A 26,267-nucleotide genomic window follows, 5' to 3' on the forward strand; every position below is an offset into this window, starting at 1 on the left:
TTACCAGTGTGCAGAAGTACATTTTTTTTTTAAGGAGTTGGGTGGGGGAGTCAAACTTCCATAGCCTGCCAAATATTTGAATTGGTAGATTTTTTTAAACGTGTATTGTTCACTACCAGGGCTGTTCAGAGAGAGAGACCACACACTTAATTTTTGAGGCTATTTTTTAAAAAAAATCTAATAAATATTTATTGAGTACATGCTTTACATTAATACTGTTGGCCCTGGAGATACAACAGTCACAAGTCAGTCATTGCTCTCATGGAGATTACACTCTATTGGGGGACACCAACAAAACACATACTATCTGGAAATAAAAGCAGTGAAAATAAGGCATTATTATGCTACAGAGGGTGAGGGAGGGACTATACCAGGTTAGATATTGAGAAAGAACTCTGAACAGGGAACATTTAAGCTGAGACCTTAAAGACAGGAAAAAGTCAAAATACAGTTACAAAAATTGAGGTTTATACTTAAGTTCACATTTTTAACTAGGAGGAAAATGAAACAAGCACATAATTTAGATTTCAACAGAATGTCACTTTAGAACTTGTAATAAAACAGTATATATTAAATACCATTTGTATTCTAAATATTCCACCCATAGATGGTAACATCCTAGAGCATCCAGGACCTGGACCAATGCTGCTTAAATTTTTATGTGCACACGGATCACCTGAGATTCTTAAAATTCAGGTTGATTCAGTAAGTCTGAAGTGGAATCCTGAGATTTTACACATCCAACCAGCTCCCACTGATGCTGATGCTGATGCTGCTGGCCCTTTACATCGTAAGATACTGACGGGATTTTAAAACAGAATTCATGACATACAACAGATGTCCAATTATGGGACACAAGTTTAAAATTGTATGATAAGCATCTTTTTTCAGGAGTGTTTTCTTGTGACTGTAAAAACATATCAAAGGTTTAAAATTTGATGCCTTTACCAAATGGCTCTCCCTTCTATCCTTGATAAGCCCTAATTAGGTGCCTCAGATAAATGCCCTTTAGACCTGCCCTAACAAAATGAAGGGAGATTCTGAAATGAAGCAAGGCAAGAGACATCTCAATTTTACATTCACAGTACTGGAAGTGGGGAAACAAGCATAACAGCACTGTGAGGGGGGGAAAAGGCTTATTTTTCTCAGTTCTCTTATGTGCTAGAGAAGTGAGATTAACGTGACATGAAAATCAGCCTCTTCCCTCCCACTCCAGCTTTTTAAAAATTTCAAACCATTGACACAATTGCTAAAACGGGACTTGTTGCTCCCACACACCAGAGCTGCCCTGGACAAAAGCCAAAGTCACAGCTAAGGAAACAATCTGTCGTCTTCTCACTGGAGCGTAGATCGTTTTTATCCCTAGGCCACTCCATCCTGTATATGTAAGGCTGGCACAGTCAATAGATGGGGGCGATACGTCTAGTAGTCTCCCCAGTTCAGTATCAACACCTCCCAGGGCGTTCCCTCCTGCCCTCGGCTCAACTTCATCAATCCCGGGACGGGAGGGGGGTAGCCTTGGCATCAACCCCTTGTACTACAGCACTCTCTGAGAATGCAGCTCCCACGTTCCTTCCGCCGCAGCTTCCGGGTCCCTCAATTACAGCGTGCAGCGGGTCTTGTGGGCAAAGTCCTTAATCTCTGGACAGTACAGCACTGGAAGAAAGAAGAGTTAGTGGCAGCGGGAGAATGCAGCGGAACCCTGGTGCTTCTAGGCGCTCTCCCCGCGCAGCCTCCCAAAACAGCTCCTCACCGTTGCTAGGCAGCGGGCGCCGACCTCCGCGCGCGGGCGCTAGCACCCTGTACCAGAATCGCCGAAGCGCGCGCCACCCCGCGCTCTTTGGCCCCGCCTCCTTCTCGCTCTCTTCTTCGTCGTCGGTCTCCTGGTCGGCGTCGCCGCTTTCCCTGATCCGGCTACCCGCCTCATCTGGTTCGCGTTCGGCTCGCGCTTTTTCCTCCAACCGCGACCACAAGTCCGGGTCCACAGAAACCTCTGTGACCCCGCCGCGCGGAAGCGGGGTGGGCGCACGGCAGAAGGGACATGTGACGACGCGGCGCAGGCGCACTACACGCGCGGCCGCTCCTCCGCGGTCACCGCGCGCTGCCAGCTCTTGCAAACAGGCGGTGCAGAGCGTGTGTCCGCAGCGGGCGCGTGCCGTTCCGGACAGACGGCGGGGCGCTCGGCGACCGAGGTTGAAGGGTCGGTAGCAGATGTTACAGTCTAGTTCTCCCTGCTCCGGAAGAGATGGCACTCTCACTAGGAGCTGCATGGTGCCCGCCGCGGACTCGAGGGGGTCGCTAACGTGGCTGATGTTGTGGGCAGAAAGAGCTGGCCCTCCCTTTGACTCAGGTCTTGTCTTGGGGCCGGGGCCGCGGTCCCGTACCCGTTTTATTAATGAGACCCCGCCCCCGAGGCGTCACGCCGTGGTCAGGCCGCTCCCTGCGGCGGCACGCGTGGGGGCGGTGGAGGCACGAGGCCGGGAATGTCAACCGTGGCTGGAGAAGCAAAGGGGGAATGCGGCTCAATTGGTACTAGGACTGGGGCGGTAAGAGGCATATCACCCTCTACTCCCTCCATGCCTTCCTTCATACCCCAGCACAAAGCCCGCACTCCTTAATTCTGTGTGCAAATCCTCAGTTCCTTTCCTGTGCCCCCTAAGCCACTGGCATAAGTGTCTACAGGCCCAGGGGCCTGTTCGTTCAGTTGCTCACTCTTTCACAACCCCACTTAAACTTATTAAGCTAGTGACACAGCCCATTCTGTCCCACCTTTGGTGGGGTCCTGTATGTTTGAACGGATGCTGCCTGACAGTAACTCTCATTCTGCCCTCAACTCGCCTTATACATGTCCCCCTGTGTTCTTATAAGGCTGGACTTCTAAATTTCATATTCCTCAAACTGCTCAATGCCAAGCTGACATCTCAGCCTAAAGAGAGACCTAGATTCCAGGACTATGGCCTTAGGAATTCTGGGAATCTTTTCCTTCCAGAGTAGCCTGGCCTGGACACCCACACACCATGATGGGTCCAGCAAAGCAGCCCAGCATGAGTTCTGACTCAGGGGTCTGACTTCCCCCACAGGTAAACAGGATATAGTACTCACAGCCCACATTCCCTCATGGTGCCACACCTATCCCCAGCTGCCTCCTCACCTCTCCTGGACCTGCACAGACTCTAAAGCCAGCTGACTTGAGTTCATATCCTAGCTTCCACCACTTACTAGCTGTGACACTTTGAGCAAGTTACTTAATTTTTTCTGGGCTTTGGTTTCCTCACCCATAAAATATGGATAATATTAGGAATGAATGAGATTATATACATTAGGTGCTTAGAACACTGGCACAGAGTAAACAGCACATATTGGCTATAATTACTATCCTGTGCTCCCCACTTATATTGTGTTCACTTTAATTTCTCAGTTCTCAACATTTTCAACATCCATTTCTCTTGGTCAATACAAGACCGGCTTCTCTATACCCATCGCATTTACTGGCTGTAATAGGCAATGTAGAACTGGTTTTACTTTTCAACTAGATTGTTAAAACCTTAAGAGCAGTAGTCCCCAACCTTTTTGGCACCAAGGACTGGTGCTCCTATGAGAATCTAAAGCCTGATGATCTGAGGTGGAGCTGAGGTAGTGATGTTAGTGTTGAGGAGCAGCTGCAAGTGTGGATGAAGCTTTGCTCACTCACCTGCTACTCACCTCCTGCTGTGCAACCCAGTTCCTAACAGGCCATGGACTGGTACCAGCCCAGGGGTTGGGGACCCCTGCCTTAGAGTGTAATCTTTTGTGAAGAGTTATACCATTATTTTCAAGCAAACATTTCAGAACTTCTGAGTTGTATTGTCTTCATAGTCACTTGGGGGAAGTTATCTACTTAATCCAGTTGCTGCGATAATTCAAAACGTTTTTGGAACTTCTCTTTGGAATGGTGTTCGGAAATCTCACATCTCTTAATATCTCTAATTGGTGATTAAATCTTAAAATTTTAAGGTACATTTGATTACATAAATGTTCCCAAAGTGTTCGACAGCCAAAGCCTCTCTAAGCTCCAGACCTGAATATCCAGTCAGTTGCTCAACTTCCTTTCATTTAATCTTCAAGAACCCAAAAATGATGATCTCCTTGTCTAAATCAGCATCTCTTCCAGTGTTTCCTACCTCTTTCTTTACTTAGCTCCAGAAACCTAGATGTTGTCCTTGACTCCTCCCTTGTTTTCACCTTCCTTTACTGACTTATCACCAAGCCCCACCTACTTTTCTCCATCTTCAGTACATCACCCTAGTTCAAGATGCCATCATCTCTTGCTTAGACCCTGGTAGGAGCCTCTTAATCAGTCTGTCCACACTCATTCTGGACTTCTGCAAGCTTTTCTCCACACTGCTTACAGTAATCTCAAACTCAAACATGTCTTACCACACATTCCTTCTATTCCTGTTTAAAATCTTTTAATGTGGTGGCAGTTTAATAGCCCAAAATTCCTTTGCAGGTGACTTTGCTGCTTCTCCCATTGGGGAGAAGGAATTGGGGTCTATTTCACTATCCCTTGAATCTGAGCTCGCCTCATGACTTGCTTGACTGATAGAATGTGGCAGAAGTGACGAGTTCTGGAGCACAGTCCTTCAGAAACCTTGCAGCTTCTGCCTTTGTCCTTTTGCAATACTATCCTGAGACCACCATGTAAGAAAATTCAAACCAGTGGTAGAAGAGGCCACATGGAGAACTGAGGAACCCCAGTCAATAGCCAACACTAATAGCCAGACACATACCAGTGAGGCCATCTTGGATTTTCCTGCTCAGCCAACCTACTAGTTGAATTCAGCCACTTGAGTGAGCCCAGATGAAAACAGGAGAGGAACCTACCAGTCAACCCTTGGAATCATAAAAAAAATTAATCATTTAGAAGTTTCAAGCCACTAAATTTTGGGGGTGATTTGTTATATATCAATAGCTAATTGATGTAGCAGGTTTCCTACTGTCCTTAGGATAAAAATAATATTCTAAAGTGCCCTGCAAGGCTCTGTATGTTCAGAACCCACCCATGTCTCACATTCTGCTTCCATCCTTCCCTGTTCTGTGATATTTAAAGTTTGTAACTTTCCACACTCTGGCTTTGAGACCTTTGGCTTGTATGTTCCTTTCTGCCACAAGGCTTTCTCATATGCTGTTCCCCTGACTCTCTTGCTTTCACCTTAGTAACACTTATCCATCAGCTCTCAGCTCAGGCTCGCCATGTCAAATACCCACTATAGACTCTGGTAACATCACGTGCTTTTCTCTGGCTTTTGGACAACTGAAGTTTATGTTTGGGGGTTGTTTAGCCCATCTGTAAGCTCGAAGTTTGTTCTCAGTCTGGTTTTGTTTACCACCGTATCCCATAGTAGGATTCAATAAACACTTATTAATAAATTAATGAATGAGGTGAGTGATAAATATGGTAAATGAGGTATGACAATAAAGGAAAGTTTCTTACAAGGGGTTTCTAAACTGCCTCTGAAGTTTTTTTTAAATGTTTTGAGCAATGGGAGAAACATTAAAATAATTACATAACCCTCTAAGGTAATTATTTAAGGAGAGTACTATTTTGAATTTATAAATTCATATATGTTTATTACAGAATAACTAATCATAGTTTAGTCATACGTTTTACCTCTTTGTTTCCACCAGTCTTCCAAAATGAGTGGGAGAGGATAGGAGTGGATGTAAGTATTCATTAGCTGGTCTGGTTGGTTGCTAACCCAGTAAATAGCATGCTGTTGACTTTTCTCTTTTGGAAGTTGGTTTTACTCTGCTCTCCCAGCTTCAATATCAAGGACAAGTGAGAATGGGTAGAAGAGAAATGGTGAGGTTGTATTTTAAGGAAGGAACAGCTCATCCTTCCCTGCCTTGTGATTTTTAAAGGTGGTAACTTTCCACCCACTTTCTATCCTAGGGAAATCAGACTTCTTTAGGGAAGAATCAGGGGCAGTATCTGACATAATCCCATTTGATTCTGCTTTTCCGCTACCCTCACACCTAATCTTTCACTTGCTTTCTTTTTTACTTTACAATGATAACTCCTTTCCCTCTCTCTGTCATCTCAACCATAGACCAGGTTTCATTTTATCTCTCCTTCACCAAATTCCAAAGCCTCAACCTCAGACCAGCCCCTCCCTCTCAGCCACAAGAAAACCACCCAGATAGTTCCTTGACATAAGTGTAAGTATCATGCAAGAGTGAAATGAGAAGTATAAAACCAGAAGTATAGGTAGTATAACTTTCAAAACAAAACAAAACTAGGGCAAGGGTGCTGGAGGGAGGAAAAAAACTGGGAAGCCAAATCTCTTTGGGTTCTACGGAATGTGGCAACTGAAGGAAGAAAACTGGGGCCTAGGGTATCAGTCCCTTGGTCCTTGATAAGAGTAATGACTAGGAACAAGGGTCACTGAGGTAAATGAGCAATGGAGAGAAAAGAAAGCTAATACTAGAGCTTTTTAATGCCAGGGGGCTAGAGGGCCAGATATCTGAGATTGAGACCTTCGCCTCCCAACTCCTTGTAATTTCAGACACGGTGAGGATCAAGCTGAGATTTTATTTACAATTCCCTGGAAAGTCTTACAGAAGAGGGGCCACCATTATTGCTTTAAGATTATTGCCAGGAGGAAAACTATAGTCCCCTAAGGCCAGGTAGGAAGTCCTGCTCAAGGCTCAAACTCTATCCGCAGACGTGGTCAGCCCCATATCTCTGCTGTGACCTTAAAGGCTGTTACTATTTCCTGAGAAGCACAGCCCAATTGTTTTCCAAGGGCCACCCTGGCCAAGCTATACATCTGCCATCAAATTTCCCTCTATTTTTGTCAGTGATATGTCACTGTATTCCCCACCCCTACATTCCGCCTCTTGGCAGAAACAAAGAACACCAATTGTAGTTTTAAGCCCCCTTACACCTCCTGGCTGGAAGGCAGGGTCCTGGTTTTCATTAACTTTATCATTAACTTCCTGCCAGGACCAGCCTGGCTTCCTTTGTATTACTGAATAACGTAAAAGCCCCATTTTCCTTTGTCCCAGATGACATCACAACTCTCTTATTAGGTTATTACCCCTTGATGACATTTTAAGGGCTACTTTTGAGGTACTCTGCATAATTCTTTTATCTGCCGTGTATTTTTTTTTTTTTAATGGGCCTTGGGGATTGTGGGAATTGAGAAGAGCGAGACCAAATAGCAGAGAGGGAACAGCCCAATAGCTCATGCCTGGGATTAGCAAGAAGGCTTAGGAGAGCGCAGCAGAGGGCGGTGAACTACTTTTCCTCTCAAGCCCCGTTGCGGAAGGATATGGCTTTGTTCATGCGTATTGCTACTCGAGCCGGAACTCGTTAATGGTCGGGGCCACTCTCGTTGTGACTGCTGTGTGTGGGGAAACCGGAGCAGGAGGGAGGCTGCTGCGGCGAAGCAGTTCTGGGTAGGGGTGCAGCAGATCTAGGCTGGGGGCCCTGCGCCCCTGAAGGACTATTTCTTGGAATGTGGTGTGCTCCCTAGTAGTCCGTCTATCTCTGTCACCGTCTGCGGGGTCAGTTGGCTCAGCACCTGGAGGATAATGGGATGGTGGAGAGGGCAGTAAGTACGTGTTGGGTCACCGAAGAAGGGCATGAAGTTCGAGGACTTGGGAGCAGCACAGCGGACCAAGTGTCAGGGAAAGTGTCCCAGCTGTGCCCTGCCTCACCTTGTCACCCTGGGACCTCTGATTTGCAAAGCAAGGACCTTGTAGTAGGTCGGGCCCATTCTAGTTGGACAGTGAGGCTTTGCTTGCTGAGGAAGGGGATAGAGATGGGCTCTGCCTGTGAGTCCCCAGCTCACCTGTAGGGCGCCCAGATGTTCTATCAGTTGCTCTGCACTGGACACCCCCAGCAAGACCGAGCTGACACCCTCATTGTGGAGACACCATGCTGGGGCCAGAGGAGGAAAACAAGAGAACTGATGGGGAACAGTAAGCATATAAACTTCAGAAGTGTCTCTGAGGGTCCTCCCTAAGGAAAAACCAGTCTTGGGTTTGGGAATGTCTCAGGGGGAGACAAGGTCCTGGCAGGGTCCAGGGCTGGTAGTATCTCACCAATAGCAAGCTGTGCCACAGTGCAGCCCAGCTGGTGAGCAATGGGAAGAAGGTCCATGACTCTGGTTTGTTGCTTCTTGCCATCCTCACTCAGCACTTTGTCCTTGAGCCACTGGTAGCCCTGGAAGCCAAAAAGAATCAGCAAAAGACCCCACCTACCTCCAGAACAGCCAAGATAGCCCAATCTTGCCATCCTGAGCCCCCAGACCTCACCTTAATGGTGGCCCTGCAGGTATCTGGGACTTGCCCCTCATACTTGCTAGTAATGAGGCCACAGGCTAGAGGGGACCAGGTAACTGAGCCAACACCTAAGAAGAGGATTGGATGTGTGGGGAAAGGGATCTCAGTGATGGTGAAGCCAAGGGAAAGGTAGGGTTGATGGAGCTGCGAACCAATCTTGTGGTAGAGCTCTGGCAGCTGCATCTCCACCTTCTCTCTCTGAAACAGATGGTGCTCTGCTTGTTCACACACTGGAGGAATCAGATTGAACTGTCTGGCCATGGAGTAGGCCTCCTGAGTGGGGTAGGAAAGAGATGGGGGTGTGGGTGAGAGCACTCTCCATATTTTTCCGCTCCCCGTCTTCCAACAGAATGGAGTTTGGAGTGGCCATGTGAAAAGTGGGCACTCATTGTGGAATGGGGAAGTGGGATAGTATACTCACCATGATTTCTGCAGCCCCCCATCGAGATGTCCCCCAGTACAGGGCCAGGCCCTGGTTGATGACATAGGTCATGGCTCGTACAATCTCTAGGCATATAGGAGAAAGAGAGAGCTGTACTGTGAGATCCCTGGCATCCATGGCTCCAGATCTGCAGATCTCTGACTGCCCCCACAAAGGCCCCAGGCATTTCTATAGAGTCAGAGAGGTTACTATCTGCTCTTTGCCTCCTTCTCTGTTTTAAGTCCTAGGGTCTGATCCTCCACTGTGGAGCTTGGGAGGCCTCCTGAGCAGGGACTGGCTTCCTACTGAGGGTTGAGAGGTGCTCAGTTTTAAAGGACTATCATGATTGGGATGCTACTTTTACCCTCCATAGGACTGTTGGGGTCTGAGTGATTAGCGAAGACAATATCCACGTATCCCAGCTGGAGACGTTCCAGAGATCCTCGCAAGCCTAAGGTGGGGATGGGGAGAGGAAAGTAAGCAACTCAGCTTCAGTTTCAGAATTCACACCTTACCTCTTTGCAGTGGTCACCTAACTCCCAGTTCCCCATCTGAAGGAAGAACTTCAGAGAATGTCCCCAACTTCTCTGGCTTCCATACCCAGCCACTTCAGGCTCCCAGCCTCTAACTCTCACCCTCGATGATGTGTTTGCGGCTCAAGCCTCGCTCAGTTTCTGCCCTGTAGGAAAAGGTAAGTCAAAGATGAGGTGTGACAAAGATGAGGACCAAGGCTGGCCTGGCACCATGAGGAACTGGGACTACATGGTTCCTCAAAGTCAGGACCTGGGATGGCAGGTGCAGGGACAGCTGTCACCACCCCCATCCCATACACCTTCTACATTCTCTGTAGATCTCAATTATTGTGGGGCGGCCACTTACTGTCCTCCCCAAAAAATCTTGGTGGTGATGACATAGCTTGATCTCCTGGAAAAAGAGAAATGGGAGAACAGCAAGAAGAGGATTTTTGGATGATCATGTCCCCAGCAACCCTCCAAAACACAGTCTCACCTCCAACCTTTCCTCTTGAGGATATTGCCTAGGGTTCTTTCAGCCCTGAAAGAAAACAGTGTAGAAGCATTGAGCTCTCCAAAGTGGAGCATTTCCTTCTCTTTTTCCCCACCTAATTTCCTAATTTCCTAATTCAACTAATTTCCTCTCTTGTAAACTGGAGCATAAACCAGGAGCCATTGGGCTGTCAGCCCGAACCTGGACTAAATAAGGGGCTCCTGGAACTAGGGGTATAGTCATATAGCTTTCATTCAGTCATTCAACAAATAACAGTTGTGCATCAGTTCTGGGTTCAAAAGGGATAGACGAGGATGAGGGGAGAGGGACAGACTAGGGAGACACTGGTTCCAACAATCTGTGTTGCCCTCCTCCTGGAGTCTGCAAAATTCCACCTATCCTCCAAAGTTTAGCTCAGATTCTGCCTCTGAGCAGAATTGAAAATGTTCTGATTGCGTCTACAGCCATGCCACCCTGAACAAGCCCGATCCTGTTTGATCTCGGAAGCTAAGCAGGGTGGGGCCTGGTTAGTACTTGGATGAGAGACCACCTAGGAAGACCAGGTGCTGTAGGCATAAAAAATAAAAAATAAGGGATTGTAAGCTGACAAGATCCTTGCAATCTATGAGGTCAACCAAAGGTTGCTTCACCACAGTTTATGGTCAGTCCTTGTCAGCTTCCATAGCTCTTATTGGCTACACAATTCTTTTGCACTTAATTATGAGCTAACATGTGACAAGTCTTAAGTTGTTATGGGAGACTGTTATTGAAGTGTTTTAGTGTTATTCAGTCTTTCATATCTCCCTGTCTTTTTGGTTTATTTGTTTAACTATTTAGAATGAGAGCTTTTTGAAGGGTATATTGATGTTATCTCACAAGTAGTGCCTGCTCTGTGCTAGGCCCTGTAGGTATTTGGGTAATATGGGCAAGAGCAAGACAAATTTCATGAAAAGAGGAGCCTCCTAGTTGAGCAGCAGATATGGCCACATGAACCAGTAATTGATAAACTGTGTGTCAGAGGGCAGTATAAAGTGCTTTGGGAAATTGAGGTGGGTAATGACCAACTTTGGGGAGGCTTCTTGGAGGAGCTAACATTTGGGCCAAGTCTTGAAGATGAGCAGAAGAGTTTGCAGATGGAAAATAGATATGGGTAGCTCAACCTAGGTTTTAGCTTCTCCCAGTGTGAAGCCATGGGTGTGTAATGTGGTGTGGTATATTTAAAAGCTTTGTAATCCCCATGCAGTTACACATATCTGATGCATAGGGTATATATTGTTTTGTTTGTTTGTTATTGCTTTTTGACTGCACAGTATGCCCATTGCCCTCTAAGGTGGAGAGGAACTGATATTTGGGACTATAATTCCCACAATGCCTTGGGGGCCCACTGGCTGAAAAGTTGGAATTTAGTATTGGCAGAATTCTCAGGGTTCTTGAGAGGGAAAATATGAAGCCCTGATGTTCTCTCAGCCTTCTAAATGTAACTTAGCTCTTTCACTCCAGTCCTTACTTTCCAGCTGCATACACTTCGGCAGTGTCAAAAAGGTTTACACCATGCTCATAGGCTACTGTCAGCACATCCTCTGCTGTCTAGGGAGGTGAGAAAAAGAGTTGAAGATCAACCACAGGCCTCTCAATTACCTCCCTCACTAGCCCATAGCATCTCAGCTTTGGTTTCCACATTCTTCCCCCTTTCCCCATCCTCTAGCCTTGCATCCATCATTCTCCATGCTTGTTGTCAAAAGCCCTATCCAAGTCCATTTCCCCTCGTTTTGTTTTCCTCACAGCCCCTCACCCTGCTCTAGGTCCCATCACTTATACCTCATCTGAGACCTGAGAACCGAATGTGACCCAGGTACCTGCAAAAGAGAAGCCAGGCATGTGAGAACTGTGGGAAGCAAGCAATGAATGAATGAGTGCTCTTCCCTTAAATCCTCTTCTTTCTAACTCACCTAGGCCAAGACAGGATACCCGAAGACCAGACTTTCCTAGGTTCCTGCAGGGAACAGAAGTAGCAAGAAGGTGTGGAGCCTCCATTAGGGACATAGATTATCAGCTCCCAGTTCCTCTCCTTTCAGAATGAGAAGCCCTTAGGTTGTCTCAATCCAGAGAAACTAGAGCCAGTGGGCTACTGAATTGGGCAGTGCTATTCCTATAGTATACGTGAACAAACTGCTCCTATGGAGCCACTGTCCAATGCCTCTGTTCCCTCCTATCACACTGAAGATGTGCTGCCTTGATTGTGTTTCTCCTAGTAGGGCCTTATTTGAACCATCTCTGGGACTCGTGGAGTTGGGGTAGGGGGAATGTGACTGGCTGATTGTAATGTTTGTGAAAACAGACCCTCAGAGAGTTATGCTAAAGGGCAGACACTGGGGTAGGAGGGGTAAACCAAGTCAAATACAGGTACTCAGGCAAGCCAAGGTCCTTGGATAGGCTAGGCAGATGGGCTTCCAACAAAAGCAGGTAGGACACCTGGGTGGGGAGTATGACAGGAAAGGCCAGTTATTCCTCTTCTCCACTCCCTGTGCTCCTGTGGGCTTGTGAAGTCTGTCCCAGAACCAGAAAGTCCCCTCCTCCCAAGACCTCTCCACCCAAGTAGTCAGCTCAGCCTCCCAATCAAGGCTGCCACATGGAGGGAATCAAATTCCTCAAGTGACAACACCAGGTCAGATCAGTGACCTCTGCTAACTCCCAAGCAGAAGACTACCCCCACCCCCACCCCTTGTGAGTTCTGAGAGCCCAGAAGTTCTCTGGGATTAAGTCAGCTACAGTTACATTATAGGCCACCTTCCCCACTGGGCTCCTGTCTCTCAGCATGGAATTGAGAGATGTGGTCTATCCTTCCCAGGGCCCCACTTCCCTTTCCACTAAGGTCACAAGAGACTGGGCCCTTGGGGCAGGTAGGAGCAGTATCTGGGTCAGGCACCCTGAGCAGGCCAGAATGGGAAGCCCTTTCCTTTCCTTCCCCTTCTTCTCAGGACACCGACCCAAGGACACTCCTTGGGGGATGCAGCCTGGAGATCCTTGCATTCTTGGCTTTCCTGGGGGTAAAGAGGAAAGCTCAGGAGCATCCCACTGGGTCTACAGGACCCCGTCAACCTTGGTAAACGAATTTCTCCTAGTTAGGGGTATCGACGGCGACCAAGAGAGAGACCAACAGAAGGAGTGCCAGTGATGGGGTAGAAGATATGGAGTGAGCCGGGACCTTCTTAGCGAAGTTAGAGGGGGTTCTAATGGCATCCCAGGACGCCTCAAAGATCGGGAAAAAGGAGCAGATGGAGCGGGCTACCCAGCCACCCCCATACCTGTATTTCATGCCAGTGGCTCGGCGGGTGCTCTCTCGGAGGGCGCCAGCGGGCGCTAGGGTTCGGGGGACCACTGCAGCCCGGGCCTTGGGGCCTGACCCTCCTCCCCCCGGAGGATTCCCATGCCCCCCGCCGACCGGCCCGCCATTACCGGCCCCGGGGCCCGGCCGGGGTCCACACAAACGATCCTCACTGCTCCGGCTGCGAAGGTTCTGCTCAGTACACGCGATAGACACTTGCATGCTGGCTGGCCAGGGCGGGGGAGGGGGCTCCGAGGGGACAGGGAAGCCTGAGGACGGACAGGGAAGCCTGAGGACGGACAACCCGGGGTTTAGTGGTGCGAGCCCTGGGAGAGAGCGGGAAGGCTGAAGAGGCTGCGGCAGGAGTCGTCAGGCAGGATCCTGCCCGCGAGGGCGGGCTGCTGGAGGTCGCGGGGTTTGCGGTGGGAGGGGAGAAACGCAGGAGTAACCACTAGTGGAGATATTCAGACACCGGGGACAAAGGCGCGGGGAGGAGGACGGGGAAATGGATGAGGCTAAAGATGGGGAACGGTCCTGAGAGGGTAGGGAGCTAGGGACGAAGTGAGCGAAAGAAGATGCCACTTCAGCTGGAACCGCAGCGGGCCCAGCTAATCAACATGCACGCACTGCCTCCCTCATCTGCATACCCCGCCTTCCAGGCAAACCAGCGGCTCATCTGCATAAGCCCCGCCTTCCGAAGCTCTGCGGCCTGAATGTTAAGCGTACTCAAGAGGAATCCAATATCAGAACCCGGCAGGGTGGTTCTTGTATCTTCTGGGGCCAGAGGCAGGTCCGGCCTCCTGCAGCCCAGCGGTTCTCAATAGGGGCCATTTGGCAAGATCTGGAGACATTTTTGACTGCCACTACCGGGGAGGGAGAGGAATGTGCTACCACCATCTAGTGAGTGGCGCCCAGGACAAAGCACAAGACAGCCCCGCCCCCCCCGCCCCCCACAATGAATTATCCAGTCCAGAATGCCAATAATGTTGCTGTTGGGAAACAGATGGTCGAAGTCTCTTCGCAGGTTCAGAGGATGTCACCGCCTTAGTTCATGCCTCCATTGAGTGGGAGGCACCCCTCTCCCCCACTACCACCAACCACCCAAATTGACACACTCTAGTCACAGACAGTGACAAAAAGTTTATTCTGTACTTCTCCAGGTGTCTGGTAGAGGATAAAACTGAAGAGAGGGCCTGGTTTGGAGGTGTATAGACTCCTGTAGGCTTCCTGCCTGTGATGGCAAGGGCACCAGGGTAGGCTGCCTGGGGGCTTGAGGGGTTGGAAGGGCAGGAAGTGGGGGCCCTCAGGCCAAACAGGTTAGGAACGGCCTCAAACATACAGAGATTCTTTTGAGGAGTGAGGTAGGGTGCTTCCTTCAGCCAGCCCTGGCAGAGAAGAAGGGCAGAGAGCGGACGTAGGAGTCAAGTCGGGAGCGGAAGAGCTCACTTTGTACAGTTTGGCCCAGCGGGCACAGGGGATTCTTCACCACCAGCTCCACATACAGCTATGGAGAGTGAGGGTGTTAGAGCCAGGCTTTGGACACTTGTTTCCAACCCCAAACCTAGTATAACCTCAGGGGTGTGTGAATGCGTAAGGATCAAGGACTGGAAGGCAAGCCCTCCATGAGGAGAAACTGTTGGTGGGAGTGTTAAAAAACCTAAAAGGTCCTGAGAAAACTTTGACTTCAATAGAGATACAATACAGTAGGATCTGGGCAGGGCGGCTGAAGGAGTCTTGGGGATCTAAGTGGCCACGGCTGTTGAGGAGCTTTGGGGGAAGGGTCCCAGGGACTGGCACTGACCGCACTGTAGATATGATGCAGCACATCTCGGATGGGTCCCACGCCCAAGTCAGTATTCATGACAACCTTGATCCCAGTGGGAGTCTCGTAGTAATGGAGTTTATAACGGCTAGTTTGGAAGGCCAGAAAGCCATCCTTCCTGTAGAGATGAGGAGGATGTTAGAGAATGGGACCGGAATCGCTTCCAAAAAGATACTTCTAATCCCCTCCAGGTCGACTCCCACTTCCCTAAACATATGTTAGGAGGCTTGTTGAGTAAGAACACCTCCCATCGCTCTCCTTCCCCAATTTGTCGCCCCTTCTTTCACCCCCTCCACCCCACCCTCCGCACCAACCTCTCTACCTTTAGATTTTACCCACCGCTGCTGCTTCCAGCTTCAGCACTCTCGCTTCAGATTCAGCTTCTCCTCTATGGGGCCAATGCCCCTTCCAATCCAGAAAGTTTCTCCCACCCCAAAATTCCCAAGGCTAATCCTTCCCTCAACTTCCCCTCTGACTCCACGTACATGTCTAGCGGGGACATCTTGCTGACAAATGAACGGATAGAGAAGAGCATCCCGTACATCAGCTTGTACTCCTAAGGGGAGAGAGGCAGAATTAGCTCTCGGTTGAATGAGACCGGCCAGAGATGGGAACGGCCGGGATTTGGAGAGGAGGGACTGGACTGGGACTACGTGCGTTTGGAGATGCGAGGTCACCCGGTTGCGCGGGGCCCTCTCATCACCTCCTCCTTGGGGATTCCCGCTTGCTTCTTGCGGTGCCACTCGCTGTAATGCAGACACACTCCATTCCGGTCAAACAGGTACAGGTTGTGGACAGTCATCTGCAGGGCACAAGGTATGGTCCTCGCTCCAGGACCGCGCACACTCCGAGGGCTCCAGTTTTCCGTCCCAGATCCCTCCAACCAAGCGGGTTTCTCCCTTGGACTCACCGGAACTGCTCTGAGTGGCGGTCACAAGGTACTTCCTGTTTCCTCGGAGCCGGGCTCCTCCCAGTCCTCGCACTGCAGTGACGGAGCAATAACTCCACCCGAATACATCTCTCAGCCAATCCGTGGCCGGTGGCGCCGCGCACGCGCGCACCGGCTCCCGGGCTCCAGAAGCTGTGTGAATGGCTGTGAGCAGGACCTCTTGGGCTGCTGACGTCATCTAGGCGAGCGAGGCGGGGCTTCGGACGGTGGGCGGGAGGCTGCCAACGGTTTTGAGCGTAGGGCAGCGCGCGAGCGGTGGAGGGCGGGGTGGGTCTTGGTCGTCCCGGTTTCGTGTTTAGAGGAGGGGGGTTAATACCTTGTCCTTACCTTGGCAAATTGGGGGAGCTGAAGATTGGAGGTGTGGGAGAGTAGTCAAAACGGGGTGGTGGGGTAGAGAATTTTCAGGCTAAGTTTGAGGGCAGCGTACTTTTTAGGGACGTCCGAGGACGTGACTGAGTATTCACGTTTCTTTTGGGGTAGTTGGGAGGGAGGGATTCATGGCTTTGCCATGACTTTCTTGCCAGGAGAGGTTGGAGAGGATATACAACAGAGTTGACCCTAGATAGAACGGTGCAGTGGGCAGAGGAATGTGGAGAAGTGGGGAACGTGGGGAGGTGGGGAACGTGGGGAGGTGCCTCTCTGAGACAGAAGCCAGTTGAGGGGCAAATAAGGCAGCTGGACGGAAATTAGGTTCTTATTGGATTTGGGTTTATTTCAGTTTACGCATTTTGGGTGTGAGAACTTAGAGCTCAGTTGACCAGTGATAGCCTGTGCCAGAAGTTGATCTGTAGCTTTCAGCACTCCAGAAGAACCGACTGCAGTGGTGCTTTTGCCCCGCAGTAGGTCTTCTGTCTCCACCCGCTCCTTGCTAAACCTTGTTTTCCCACAGTTTCCAAAAGCTTGTGCTCTCTCCCATGGCCTCTGGTACCAGTGGGAACCTTTCCTCTAACCAGAAAGCCTCCATACCTTTATTCACCAAGGATCCTTGGCTTGGTGTCTTCCTCCTTTCTCCCAAATCTTCCTTCTCTGTGTACTTTGTCTCCTGGGCTCTCCTAAAGCAGAATCAGGAATTCCCGGCTCTGCTGTCTCCAATCATCTCTTCCCTGTGCTCATGGCAACATCAGCTACCAGCCCCAGTTCACCTCTCAGGGCAGAAGATCTCCTGGGTGATTCATCAGAAGTCCCTGGGCTGAACCAAGTGTCCTCTGAGGTGACCTCCCAGCTCTATGCTTCTTTGCATCTCAGTCGTCAGGCAGAGGCCACAGCCCGAGCCCAGCTGTATTTACCTTCCACCTCCCCACCTCCGCATGAGAGGTTAGACAGCTTGGCCCAAGAACTGAGTCGCAGCTTGTCAGTTGGATTGGAGAACAACTTGAAAAAGGTGAGGGAAGTGTGTCTGGGCTATCTCTAGGGTCTTGACATTGGGGCTGGTAAAAAAAAAAAGTTGCTTAACTGATATTGGACTCCTGTTGGATTTCAAACTCCTTTTAGGTATAGACTCAGTCATGCTTGTTCCTGGGAGCAAATATGAGGGAGAGAGTGGCCTGGGACAGCATAATTTGGAAAATTATGAAACTTTCTAGTGTTTTTTTGTCAGAGATACCCATACTGTAGGATGGGTTGCTGTGCTTTGACTGGGACTTGGGGACTGGTTGTGAGAATAAAGTTTCTTCATCCTAAGAGGTAACTAGGGACTTAAGAGTAGCACCAAAATATGCTAAGATCCATCCAGCTCAAAAATATTTTGATTTTATGGTTCAAAATTAGGCGTGTAAATCACTAAAGCAATTACATATGTTACAGAGAAGATAGTTATTAGTGTTGCATAGAAAGGTGTCATAACCAATTTGCAGACTGTTTAGGTCTTCTAGAATTTGAAAAACTGATAGCCATGGACTACACAGGATTTAGACAGTATTTCCTTTCTAGTTGGCAAGAATCCCCACCACTTTTGTCTTAACATGCTCGATTAATTTATTTACACTGCCTGTCTTGCTTCTGAAGACATTTGAGTTTCTAACCCTTATTGGGTCAGTTCTGTTTTTCTTGCTTTCTTAAGTGCTAGAGTAAAAATTCTTGGGTTTTAGGGGGTACTGGATGCCATCTACCCTAGCAGTAGGTAGAATATAGATTATTCAGGTTGCTTCTGATTTCTGTGTTCCTTTTTGATAGGATGGTTCCAAGCATATCTTTGAGATGGAAAGTGTTCGGGGTCAACTCCAGAGCATGCTCCAAACCTCACGTGATACAGCCTATCGTAAGTAAATCCCTTCTCTATAAAAGAGAATCTAGATTTAAGGGGTGGGAGAAAGAGAAAGGAAGTGGGGGAGGAGGGAACTGGAGGAAAGGCTCCAGTTCTTTGAGAGAGAGTCTGGAGGAGTGGGTGAAGTAGAAAGGAAGGCCCTGTCCTCTCTTTTTCAAGTGGTCTCTGTTCCTATCCTTATCTGACCCTGGCTGTGGGATCCCTTTGACTGCCTTTAGGGGATCCCCTTACTCTAGGTGCTGGGTCAGAGAGACGGGAAGAGGACTCCTTTGACAGTGACAGCACAGCCACCTTGCTTAAGTGAGTTCTCTTTGGGGTTCTCCTAGCTTGCTTGCTTGCTTGCTTTCTTGGAAAGCCAAGTGTTCTAGTCCTTAGTTCTCCCTTTACTGCTGTTGTACCTCTTAAGGATCTAAGATGCTTGTCACTTAACTTTTAGTTTTCATCCTTTCTCTCCTATTTTCTACCCCCTTTACTCCTTCAGGAACATGAGCATCTGCTGCCTAATACCTGGCTTTCTCCCAACCTCTAGTCCTCCTTTCCCCAGAAGAGTTAGCTTGCTTCTGTTTCCTTTTGTGGTAGGGAGTTTTGCATAGGAAAAAGGAGCACTATAGAGTGAATCACAGAACTTATGTGCTACTTATAGTTCTATCACTACCTAACTTAAAGAACTTTGGCCAGGTCTCTTGCCTTTTCTGAATTTCAGTTTCCTCATTTGTAAAATGTCACAGTTGGACTAGTGGGTCTCAAAAGCTTTCCCAACACTAATATTCTCTACCTGATTTGCTCAGCACCCGGCCGCTGCAAGACTTATCTCCATCTAGCTCAGCCCATGCCCTGGAGGAGTTGTTTCCCCGTTACACCAGCCTTCAGCCAGGGCCCCCACTCAATCCTCCAGATTTTCAGGGCCTGAGAGATGCATTGGATTCAGAGCATACCCGTCGCAAGGTGAGATATAAAACCTTCATTTTGAAAGCAGCAAAAATTAGAAATAGGGCTGAGTGCTGGAAAAGGCAAGAGTTAAGGGCCCACAAGCTGGGACTTTGCTCAAATAGCTCTTTAGAAAGGCCATCTTTCACTATCCTATCTAAAATGTCACACCTCCCCTCCAGGTATTCAGATTACTCTGTTATTTCTTTCATATAGCTTATCACAGTCTAATATATCTTGCTTGTTTTGCCCTTCAAAAACTAAGCTCCATGAGGGTCTTACCTTGTCTCATTATCACTGTCTTCTTAAAGTTTAGAATATATCTAACACACAGAAACACTCAGAAGTGTTTGGTGAATGAACAGTAAACTTCATTGGCTTGTGCAAAAGTTTTATAGCTACTGTTTTAATGAGCTTTATCTATGAAACTCAGTCTGTCTGAAGGGGGAAGAGAGTGGGACAAGGCAGAAGGAAAGTCAAAATCATTGGTTGTGTTATCTTTGGAACTCTTCCTTTCTCTATTCAACTAGCTGGGCATGAATGAAAGGCTTTCCCCGTAATCTTTGCTGTGTTTAATCATTGTGTCCATTGAGCTGCTCAAGGCAGGAGTAACTTCCTACTTTTTGCAGTGTGGGCCACTACACCCCTGCCAAAAGTTCATGGAAATTTTTCTCAGGAGATTCAAGGAAGAGAAGAGTGTAGAGACTAAGCCTCTGTTTCCTCAGGTGGTAGAGGAAGGTGTTGGAGATCTCAGGCCTTAAGGTTCCTGTTCCAGATTTCCTGATTCTCCTCCAAACCTATTCTGTTCTTGGGACCCATGCTCCCTGTCTCCAGCCCATCTCTCCCTAGAGGAGCTGGAAAGTTTGGTGCTTTGGTCAGACTAAGGATGGCAACACCCGACTCCTCATCCTTCTTCCCAGCATTGTGAACGCCATATCCAGAGCCTACAGACCCGAGTGCTAGAGCTTCAGCAGCAATTAGCTGTGGCTGTGACTGCTGACCACAAGAAAGATATCATGATTGAACAACTGGACAAGGTACCAGGGTAGCAGAATGTGGTGGGTCTCTACATGGGGGGCACCAAAGGAATAGTAAATAGAGGTGGTCAACCAACATCACTTTGTTTTAAAAGCGGGAGTAAGGGATGGGTTTACCAACTACTAAGCAAAGGTGGCTATTGACCCTGCAATGGGCAGAAAGAGGGCAGAAATATTATTTTGAAATTCCATCTGACTTTTCCTCTCCTGAGACCCTTGCCCGTGTGGTGGAGGGCTGGAACAGGCATGAAGCTGAGCGCACAGAGGTGCTTCGGGGACTCCAAGAGGAACGCCAGGCAGCTGAACTCACTAGAAGCAAGCAGCAGGAGGTGGGCATCCTGGATCATATGGTATTCGAACCTAAGTCACAGATTGCTAGATGGAAGGGGGTAGAAATAGCTCTGGAATTAGGGTTTCTAATAGATTGACCTCAGTCTGCAGTAGCCGGCCTGACAGTTCTCCCCTCTTTTCTCTTCCTTCACTGTTTCTGCTGTCAAACTTGGATCATTGCTGTCTTCCCAGTTTTCCCCACACCATGTAGTATTCTCTTTGGCCCCTAAGTCATTTAGTCAACTCTTAAAGTTTACATTATTAATGCTTTTTAAAGTATAACATACAAAGATTCCCCCCTCAGTTCCTCTGTCCTATGTACTCCTCTCCCTGAAAGACAGTAACTCGCCTGGAACAAAGCCTTTCTGAGGCCATGGAGGCTCTGAATCATGAGCAGGAAGGCGCCAGACTACATCAACAGGAAAGAGAGACACTGGTGAGAATGTTGGGCTGGGTTAATTCCAATATAGGCTGTTATGTTAATTACTTCTAGAGGGCTATGGGTTATTGGTCAATTGTGGGAGTTCATAATTTTAGTTGCACAAGGAACCCAAAATGTGTTCCCTAGAACATTAGTTCTGCTAGATACTACTCTACAAAAAGGGCTCTGCCACCAAGTTAATTTGAGAGACTCTGCAAATTATATCCTCATTAAAATTATCTGGGGAATTATTTTAAAATATAGATTTCTGGGACCCATACCCAGAGGTTTTGATTCAGTAGATATATGGTGGGGTTAGGGAACCTAAATATTTTCAGAAATTTCCTAGGCGATTTTGTTTAGCCAGGTTTGGGAACCTTGGTCTAGGGCATAGCCAAAAAAGATCTGAGATGAGACTCTTTCAAGTTTCTTATTGCTGAAATGGTAAAGTGATTACCCATATGAATTAGTAGCCAGGTTTGGAACTTGATGCATGCATGACGCATACTCGCTACATGCATGCTGGTACTTTTAACAGCCTACGTCTGAGAGTGTTGATGATGGTTGCTGGTTGGCTAATACATGATGGTAGGCTGGATTTTCTAGTCTTGATGGAATGTCTTTTGATGATAATGGTGATACTTATTGTATATTGAGTACTTGCTATGTGCCAGACACTGTTCTATATGCTTTAAATATACTTTTTACTTTAATCCTCACAAGGTAGACCCTAATATTATTCCTGCCCATTTCACAGTTAAGAGTGTGTACCAAAGAACACACAGTAAATGACAGCTGGGATTCAAAACTGAGATTTGAATCTAGATTCTACCTGTTTCTGGAACAGAAGCTCTTACCTACTATATTATAATCCTGTGGGCTTGTCAACTATTTTATTTTTAATGGACATAATTCTCAGTGGGCACATTGTATGGGAGGGAAGGGACAAATTACTGGTCTCTTTAAGGCATGCTAAGGATATTGGTTTTCTTCTGGGGCTATAGGAAGAGGAAAGGCAAGCTCTGACTTTGAGATTGGAGCTAGAACAACAGCGGTGCCAGGCCCTGCAGGAAGAACTGGATGAGGCTCGTGCTGGGCAACTCAGTGAGCATCGACAGTTTGAGACACTTCAGGTTGCCCTAGAGGAAGAACGGCAGACCTGGGCCCAGCAAGAGCGCCAGCTTAAGGAACGCTACCAGGCACTGCAGGAGGAGGGCCAGGCTCAGTTGGAAAGGGAAAAGGTAAAAGCGGAGGTGAGGAATGGGGAACAGATGAAGGGCAAAATAATTGAATGAAATGGGATGACAGGATATAGGGTGTAGGGGAACTGGGATAGAGAGTGACAAACTTTATGTGGAAGGTAAGATTGAGAGTGTAGGGCCAGCTGGAAAGGCTTGGGGCATCAAATACATGGAAGGGCAAAGAGTGAGATTAAACAAATGAGGAACCAGGTCAAATGTAAAGAGAGAGAAAGGAAGCTTGGGTTTTAGGGTATAGGGGGATGAATTGGGAACAGAAGTAACCACGAGACAGGAAATTAGGTTTGTACTTCAGTTTGATTTTTTTTTTCTCAGAGAAACACACAGAGGGAGGCCCAGGCAGCCCGAGAGGCCCAGCAACAGCTGGCATTGATGCAGTCTGAGGTGCGGCGGTTGGAAGGAGAGCTGGATACAGCTCGGAGAGAGAGAGATGCCCTGCAGCTGGAAATGAGCTTGGTGCAGGTCAGGAGGCAGAGGGTTCCTCAGTTTTTTTTCCTGGTTAGAAGTAGGTCTGAGCCAGAGTGAACTTTCAGGAGTCACTCCCATGTCTAACTAGAATTTTGACTCTTAATGGGCCTCTGTTTCTATGTGTAAAATGTGAGTTAAGGGCAAATTAATGAGTTTCTGAGAACAAGTCATTCCGAGAGACTTTTTGCCTTGTTAATGGTTGACTTAAGGAGATACCCAATTTCTGGATTAGTGAGCAAACACTCCTTTCTCCTAGCTCATTGACTTGGAGGACTGACCACATGAAAACTAATTTGTTATGGCAGGCCAAGGGTAAAGATGTTAGTAAATGATTGAGTAACAATTTATAAGCTGCTGTAACCCCCTGAACCAGTGCTAGGTGTGTCTGTATATTTGTGTGTTCAGTAAGCCCATTGAACAGCCCTTCTGTAAGCTTTATGCTAGGAGCTGGAGATAGTCCCCACCAACAAGGAGATCAGATCCACCAGCTAGATGGGGAGTTTGTCTAGTAACACACATTTTCGAAGTACTATAATAAATGGTGATTGAGGGTAAGTAGAACTACTCTTTACTCTTTATTCAGATGCCATTTTCTTAGTAAGGTCTTACCCAACCCCACTGAGTAAAATTTGCAACCTCTGACAATCCCTGTTTCATGTTTAATTTTTCTCCTAATATACTACACAGTATTCCTTTTAAATTCTTGTTTATTTATTGTAAGGTCCCTAAGGGAATGGATTTTTTGTCTATTGTTGAATCCCAGAATAGTGCCTGGCTTTGGTGTCGTTCAAGTCCTCTATTTCCTTATTGTTCTATCCATTATTGAAAGTGGGATATTGAAGTCTACAACTCTTGTTGTAGAACTGTCTGTTTCTCCCTTCAATTCTGTCAATTTTTTCTTCATAAGTTTTGGGGCTCTGTTAGGTACATATTACGTTTATAATTGTTATATCTTCTTGATATAACAATTAAAATCTATTTTGTCTGATAATAATATAGCCTTCCCCATCTCCACCCCCAGCTCTCTTTTGGTTACTATTTGCATGGACTGTCGTTTTTCATCTTTTTACTTTCAACCTGTTTGTGTCTCTGTATTTAAAATGAGTCTCTTGTAGAAAATATATAGATGGATTATATGTTTTTTTAACTCCATTCTGCCAATTTCTGCCTTTTAAATTGGAGCATTTAATTCATTTACATTTAAAGTAATTACTGATAAGACTTAACTTCTGCCATTTACTCTTATTTGTTTTCTTTGTCTTATATGTTTTTCTTTTCTTAGTTCCTGCCTTTTAAAAAATTTCATTGATGTTTTTGTAGTGTAACATTTTGATCTCCTTTTCCATATATTTTAAAGTATTTTTTTTTAATGGTTACCTTGGGATTACAATTAACATCTTAAAGTAATAACCTAGTTTGAATAATACTAACTTTAGTTTCAATAGTATACAAAAACTCTGTTCCTATATACTTATCCTTTCTCCTTCATATTGTTATTGTTATGGATTTATAATTACTGTTTAATGCATTTGTCTTTAAATTATATAGGAAAAAAGGAGATACAAACCAAAAGTACAGTAATACTGACTTTTATATTTACCTGTATAGTAACCTTTACCAATATCTTTATTTCTTCATATGGCTTCAAGTTACTATCTAGTTTCATTTCATTTCAGCCTGAAGAACTCCCCTTAGCATTTCTTGTAGGGCAGGTCTACTAGTGCCCTACCCTTAGTGTATACCCTTAGCTTTTGTTTATCTGGGAGTATCTTAATTTCTCCTTCATTCTTAAAGGATTTTTTTTTTTTTTTTTTTTGCAGATATAGAATTTTTAGTTGATAATTATTTTTCTTTCAGCACTCTAAATATGTCATTCCTTTACCCTCTGGCTGCCATGATTTCTTTTGAGAAATCAGCTGTTAATATTATTGAGGCTCCCTTGTAAGTGACAAGTTGCTTCTCTCTTACTGCTTTTAAGATTCTTTGTATTTGGCTTTTGACGGTGTGATTATAATGTGCCTTAGCGTGGATCTCTTTGAGTTTATATCCTCCTTGGAGTTTGTTGAGTTTCTGGAATGTGTACACTTATGTCTTTCATCAAGTTTGGGATGTTTTTGGTCATTATTTCTTCAAATATTTTTTCTATTTCTTTTTATTTATTGTCACTTCACTAATGAATAGGTGGGTATGTTTGATGATATCCCTCAGGTTCCTCAGGTTCTGTTCATTTTTCTTCATTCTTTTTTCTTTCTGCTCAGTGGACTGGACAATTTTGATTGCTTTGTCTTCAAGTTAAATGACCCTTTCTTCTGCCTGCTCAAATCTGCCATTGAGCCCCTATAATTAATCAATTAATTAATTAGTTAATTTAAATATAATAAAACTTTTATTTATCAGTTATACCTCAGTAGAGCTTAAAAACTGAAATAAGTTTAAAAACTGAAAGATTTTTTTCTCTTAAATTTAGCACCAAAATCATTTATGGCAAAACCCAACTCGAACTGAAGTGATGTGTCAGTTGTGTATCAGTGACCCTGCCAGCCATAAGCATCTCTGCTACTCTTTGCTATTTTCTTTTCTTTACAGGTTTTCTTGTTTGTTTGTTTGTTCGTTTTTTACAGAGACATTGGTTAACGAAACCCAGTAAATTTCAGGTGTACAATTTAGCAGTGAGGCATATATATATTGCATTGCGTGTTTAGTTCCTAAGTTTTCTTCTATGCGATTTATTGTTTTAGATGTTATATTCAGGTCCTTAATCCCTTTTGAGTTAATTTTGGTGTGGTGATAGACAACAGTCTAGTTTCATTCTTTTGCAGGTGGCTTTCCAGTTTTTCCAGCACCATTTATTGAAGAGGTTTTCCTTTCTCCATTGTATGTTTTTGGCTCTTTTGTTGAAAATTATTTGCATATATATATATGAATTTACTTCTGGACTCTCGATTCTATTCTAGTGGTCTGTGTGTCTGTTTTTCTGCCAATACATGCCATTTTGATTATTATCGCTTTGTAGTATAATTTGAAGTTGGCAGAGTGATACCTCCAGCCTTGTTCTTTTCTCAGGATGGATTTGGCAATTCGAGGTCTTTTGTGCTTCCATATAAATCTGATGATTTTTGTTCTGTTTATTTAAAAAGATACTGATGGGATTTCGATGGAGATTGCATTAAATCTGTATAATGCTTAAGGTAATATGGTCATTTTAACTATCTTAATTCTTCCAATCCAAGAACTTGGAATATCTGTCTATTTCTTTGTGTCTTCTTCAGTTTCTTTTAATAAGGTCTTATAGTTTTCATCATATATGTCCTTCACATGTTTGTTAAATTTTTTCCTAGGTATTTTGTTCTTTTAGTTGCAATTGCAAAAGGAATTATTGTTTCCACTTCTTTTTCTGACAATTCGTTATTAGAGTATAGTAACACTGTGGATTTTTGAACATTAATTTTGTATCCAGAAACTTTACTGTATTTGCTTATTGTTTCTAGTAGTGTTCTTGTGGAGTCTTTAGGGTTTTCTATATAGAGAATTATGTCATCCGCAAATAGTGACAATTTGACTTCTTTGTTTCCTATTTGGATGCCTTTTATATCTTTCTCTTGCCTGATTGTACTCGCTAGGACCTTCAGTGTTATATTGAATAACAGTGGTGATGGTGGACAGCCTTGCCTTGTTCCTGATCTTAGATGGCAGGTTTTTAGTTTTTCACCGT

At 46.1% G+C, this 26,267-nt stretch overlaps 4 protein-coding genes and 1 pseudogene across 11 annotated transcripts in view; 2 read left to right on the forward strand and 3 right to left on the reverse strand.

Moving 5' to 3' along the window:
* Window positions 1-150: 150 nt before the first annotated feature.
* On the reverse strand, window positions 151-3,497 carry RNF227 (ring finger protein 227). The gene is made up of 2 exons (XM_015597378.2): window positions 1,754-3,497; window positions 151-1,656 (listed from the first exon to the last, which is right to left on the reverse strand). Exons 1-2 carry the CDS (start codon window positions 2,268-2,270, stop codon window positions 1,601-1,603), a joined length of 573 nt encoding a protein of 190 aa, XP_015452864.1. The 5' UTR covers window positions 2,271-3,497; the 3' UTR covers window positions 151-1,600.
* A 2,961-nt stretch (window positions 3,498-6,458) lies between these two features.
* Window positions 6,459-13,973, reverse strand: KCNAB3 (potassium voltage-gated channel subfamily A regulatory beta subunit 3). 4 transcript variants are annotated; one of them, XM_006922344.3, is made up of 14 exons: window positions 13,060-13,972; window positions 11,704-11,747; window positions 11,573-11,610; window positions 11,262-11,341; window positions 9,758-9,802; window positions 9,629-9,673; window positions 9,385-9,428; window positions 9,114-9,200; window positions 8,750-8,835; window positions 8,481-8,601; window positions 8,302-8,396; window positions 8,089-8,209; window positions 7,836-7,924; window positions 7,320-7,565 (listed from the first exon to the last, which is right to left on the reverse strand). In XM_006922344.3, the coding sequence occupies exons 1-14, from the start codon at window positions 13,299-13,301 to the stop codon at window positions 7,488-7,490; spliced, it is 1,215 nt and encodes a 404-aa protein (XP_006922406.1). In that variant the 5' UTR covers window positions 13,302-13,972; the 3' UTR covers window positions 7,320-7,487. The 4 variants fall into 4 exon arrangements, with proteins under 4 accessions (XP_015452822.1, XP_015452820.1, XP_006922406.1 ...); XM_015597336.2 differs by lacking the exon at window positions 7,836-7,924 and having other exon boundaries at window positions 6,459-7,565; XM_015597335.2 differs by having other exon boundaries at window positions 7,351-7,565; window positions 8,302-8,601; window positions 13,060-13,973.
* On the forward strand, window positions 10,211-10,329 carry LOC112471453 (annotated as a pseudogene).
* A 231-nt stretch (window positions 13,974-14,204) lies between the features above and the next one.
* TRAPPC1 (trafficking protein particle complex 1) lies at window positions 14,205-15,955 on the reverse strand. 2 transcript variants are annotated; one of them, XM_025040144.1, is made up of 5 exons: window positions 15,812-15,955; window positions 15,605-15,703; window positions 15,360-15,457; window positions 14,881-15,019; window positions 14,205-14,583 (listed from the first exon to the last, which is right to left on the reverse strand). In XM_025040144.1, the coding sequence occupies exons 2-5, from the start codon at window positions 15,701-15,703 to the stop codon at window positions 14,455-14,457; spliced, it is 465 nt and encodes a 154-aa protein (XP_024895912.1). In that variant the 5' UTR covers window positions 15,812-15,955; the 3' UTR covers window positions 14,205-14,454. The 2 variants fall into 2 exon arrangements, with proteins under 2 accessions (XP_024895912.1, XP_015452862.1); XM_015597376.2 differs by having other exon boundaries at window positions 15,387-15,457; window positions 15,605-15,839.
* A 148-nt stretch (window positions 15,956-16,103) lies between these two features.
* CNTROB (centrobin, centriole duplication and spindle assembly protein) overlaps window positions 16,104-26,267 on the forward strand; it is a 27,033-nt gene continuing 16,869 nt past the window's right edge. The window contains exons 1-9 of one of the 4 annotated variants that reach the window (XM_015597474.2): window positions 16,104-17,231; window positions 18,023-18,107; window positions 18,332-18,413; window positions 18,902-19,058; window positions 19,961-20,077; window positions 20,290-20,406; window positions 20,745-20,843; window positions 21,833-22,081; window positions 22,403-22,549. In XM_015597474.2, coding sequence (XP_015452960.1) covers window positions 16,962-17,231; window positions 18,023-18,107; window positions 18,332-18,413; window positions 18,902-19,058; window positions 19,961-20,077; window positions 20,290-20,406; window positions 20,745-20,843; window positions 21,833-22,081; window positions 22,403-22,549 — 1,323 coding nt within the window. In that variant the 5' untranslated portion in view covers window positions 16,104-16,961. Of the gene's footprint in view, window positions 17,232-18,022; window positions 18,112-18,331; window positions 18,414-18,901; window positions 19,059-19,960; window positions 20,078-20,289; window positions 20,407-20,744; window positions 20,844-21,832; window positions 22,082-22,402; window positions 22,550-26,267 lie in introns of those variants that run through there. The other 3 variants (XM_006922346.3, XM_006922347.3, XM_025040145.1) reach the window with 3 other exon arrangements.

Source organism: Pteropus alecto, unplaced genomic scaffold (genome assembly GCF_000325575.1).
Source record: "Pteropus alecto unplaced genomic scaffold, ASM32557v1 scaffold398, whole genome shotgun sequence".
In the NCBI taxonomy this organism is placed as follows: Eukaryota; Metazoa; Chordata; class Mammalia; order Chiroptera; family Pteropodidae; genus Pteropus; species Pteropus alecto.

Coding starts and splice junctions, on each gene's coding strand:
- RNF227 (XM_015597378.2), bottom strand. CDS start 2,270: ATGCAGCTCCTAGTGAGAGTGCCATCTCTTCCGGAGCAGGGAGAACTA. Junction 1,657..1,753: donor GCGCCCGCTGCCTAGCAACG/GTGAGGAGCTGT, acceptor TCTTTCTTCCAG/TGCTGTACTGTCCAGAGATT.
- TRAPPC1 (XM_025040144.1), bottom strand. CDS start 15,703: ATGACTGTCCACAACCTGTACCTGTTTGACCGGAATGGAGTGTGTCTG. Junction 15,458..15,604: donor CGGGAATCCCCAAGGAGGAG/GTGATGAGAGGG, acceptor CTCTCCCCTTAG/GAGTACAAGCTGATGTACGG. Junction 14,584..14,880: donor TGCATCATATCTACAGTGCG/GTCAGTGCCAGT, acceptor CACTCTCCATAG/CTGTATGTGGAGCTGGTGGT.
- KCNAB3 (XM_015597334.2), bottom strand. CDS start 13,301: ATGCAAGTGTCTATCGCGTGTACTGAGCAGAACCTTCGCAGCCGGAGC. Junction 9,201..9,384: donor CCGCAAACACATCATCGAGG/GTGAGAGTTAGA, acceptor TCCCCACCTTAG/GCTTGCGAGGATCTCTGGAA. Junction 8,836..9,113: donor CCCCAACAGTCCTATGGAGG/GTAAAAGTAGCA, acceptor CTATATGCCTAG/AGATTGTACGAGCCATGACC.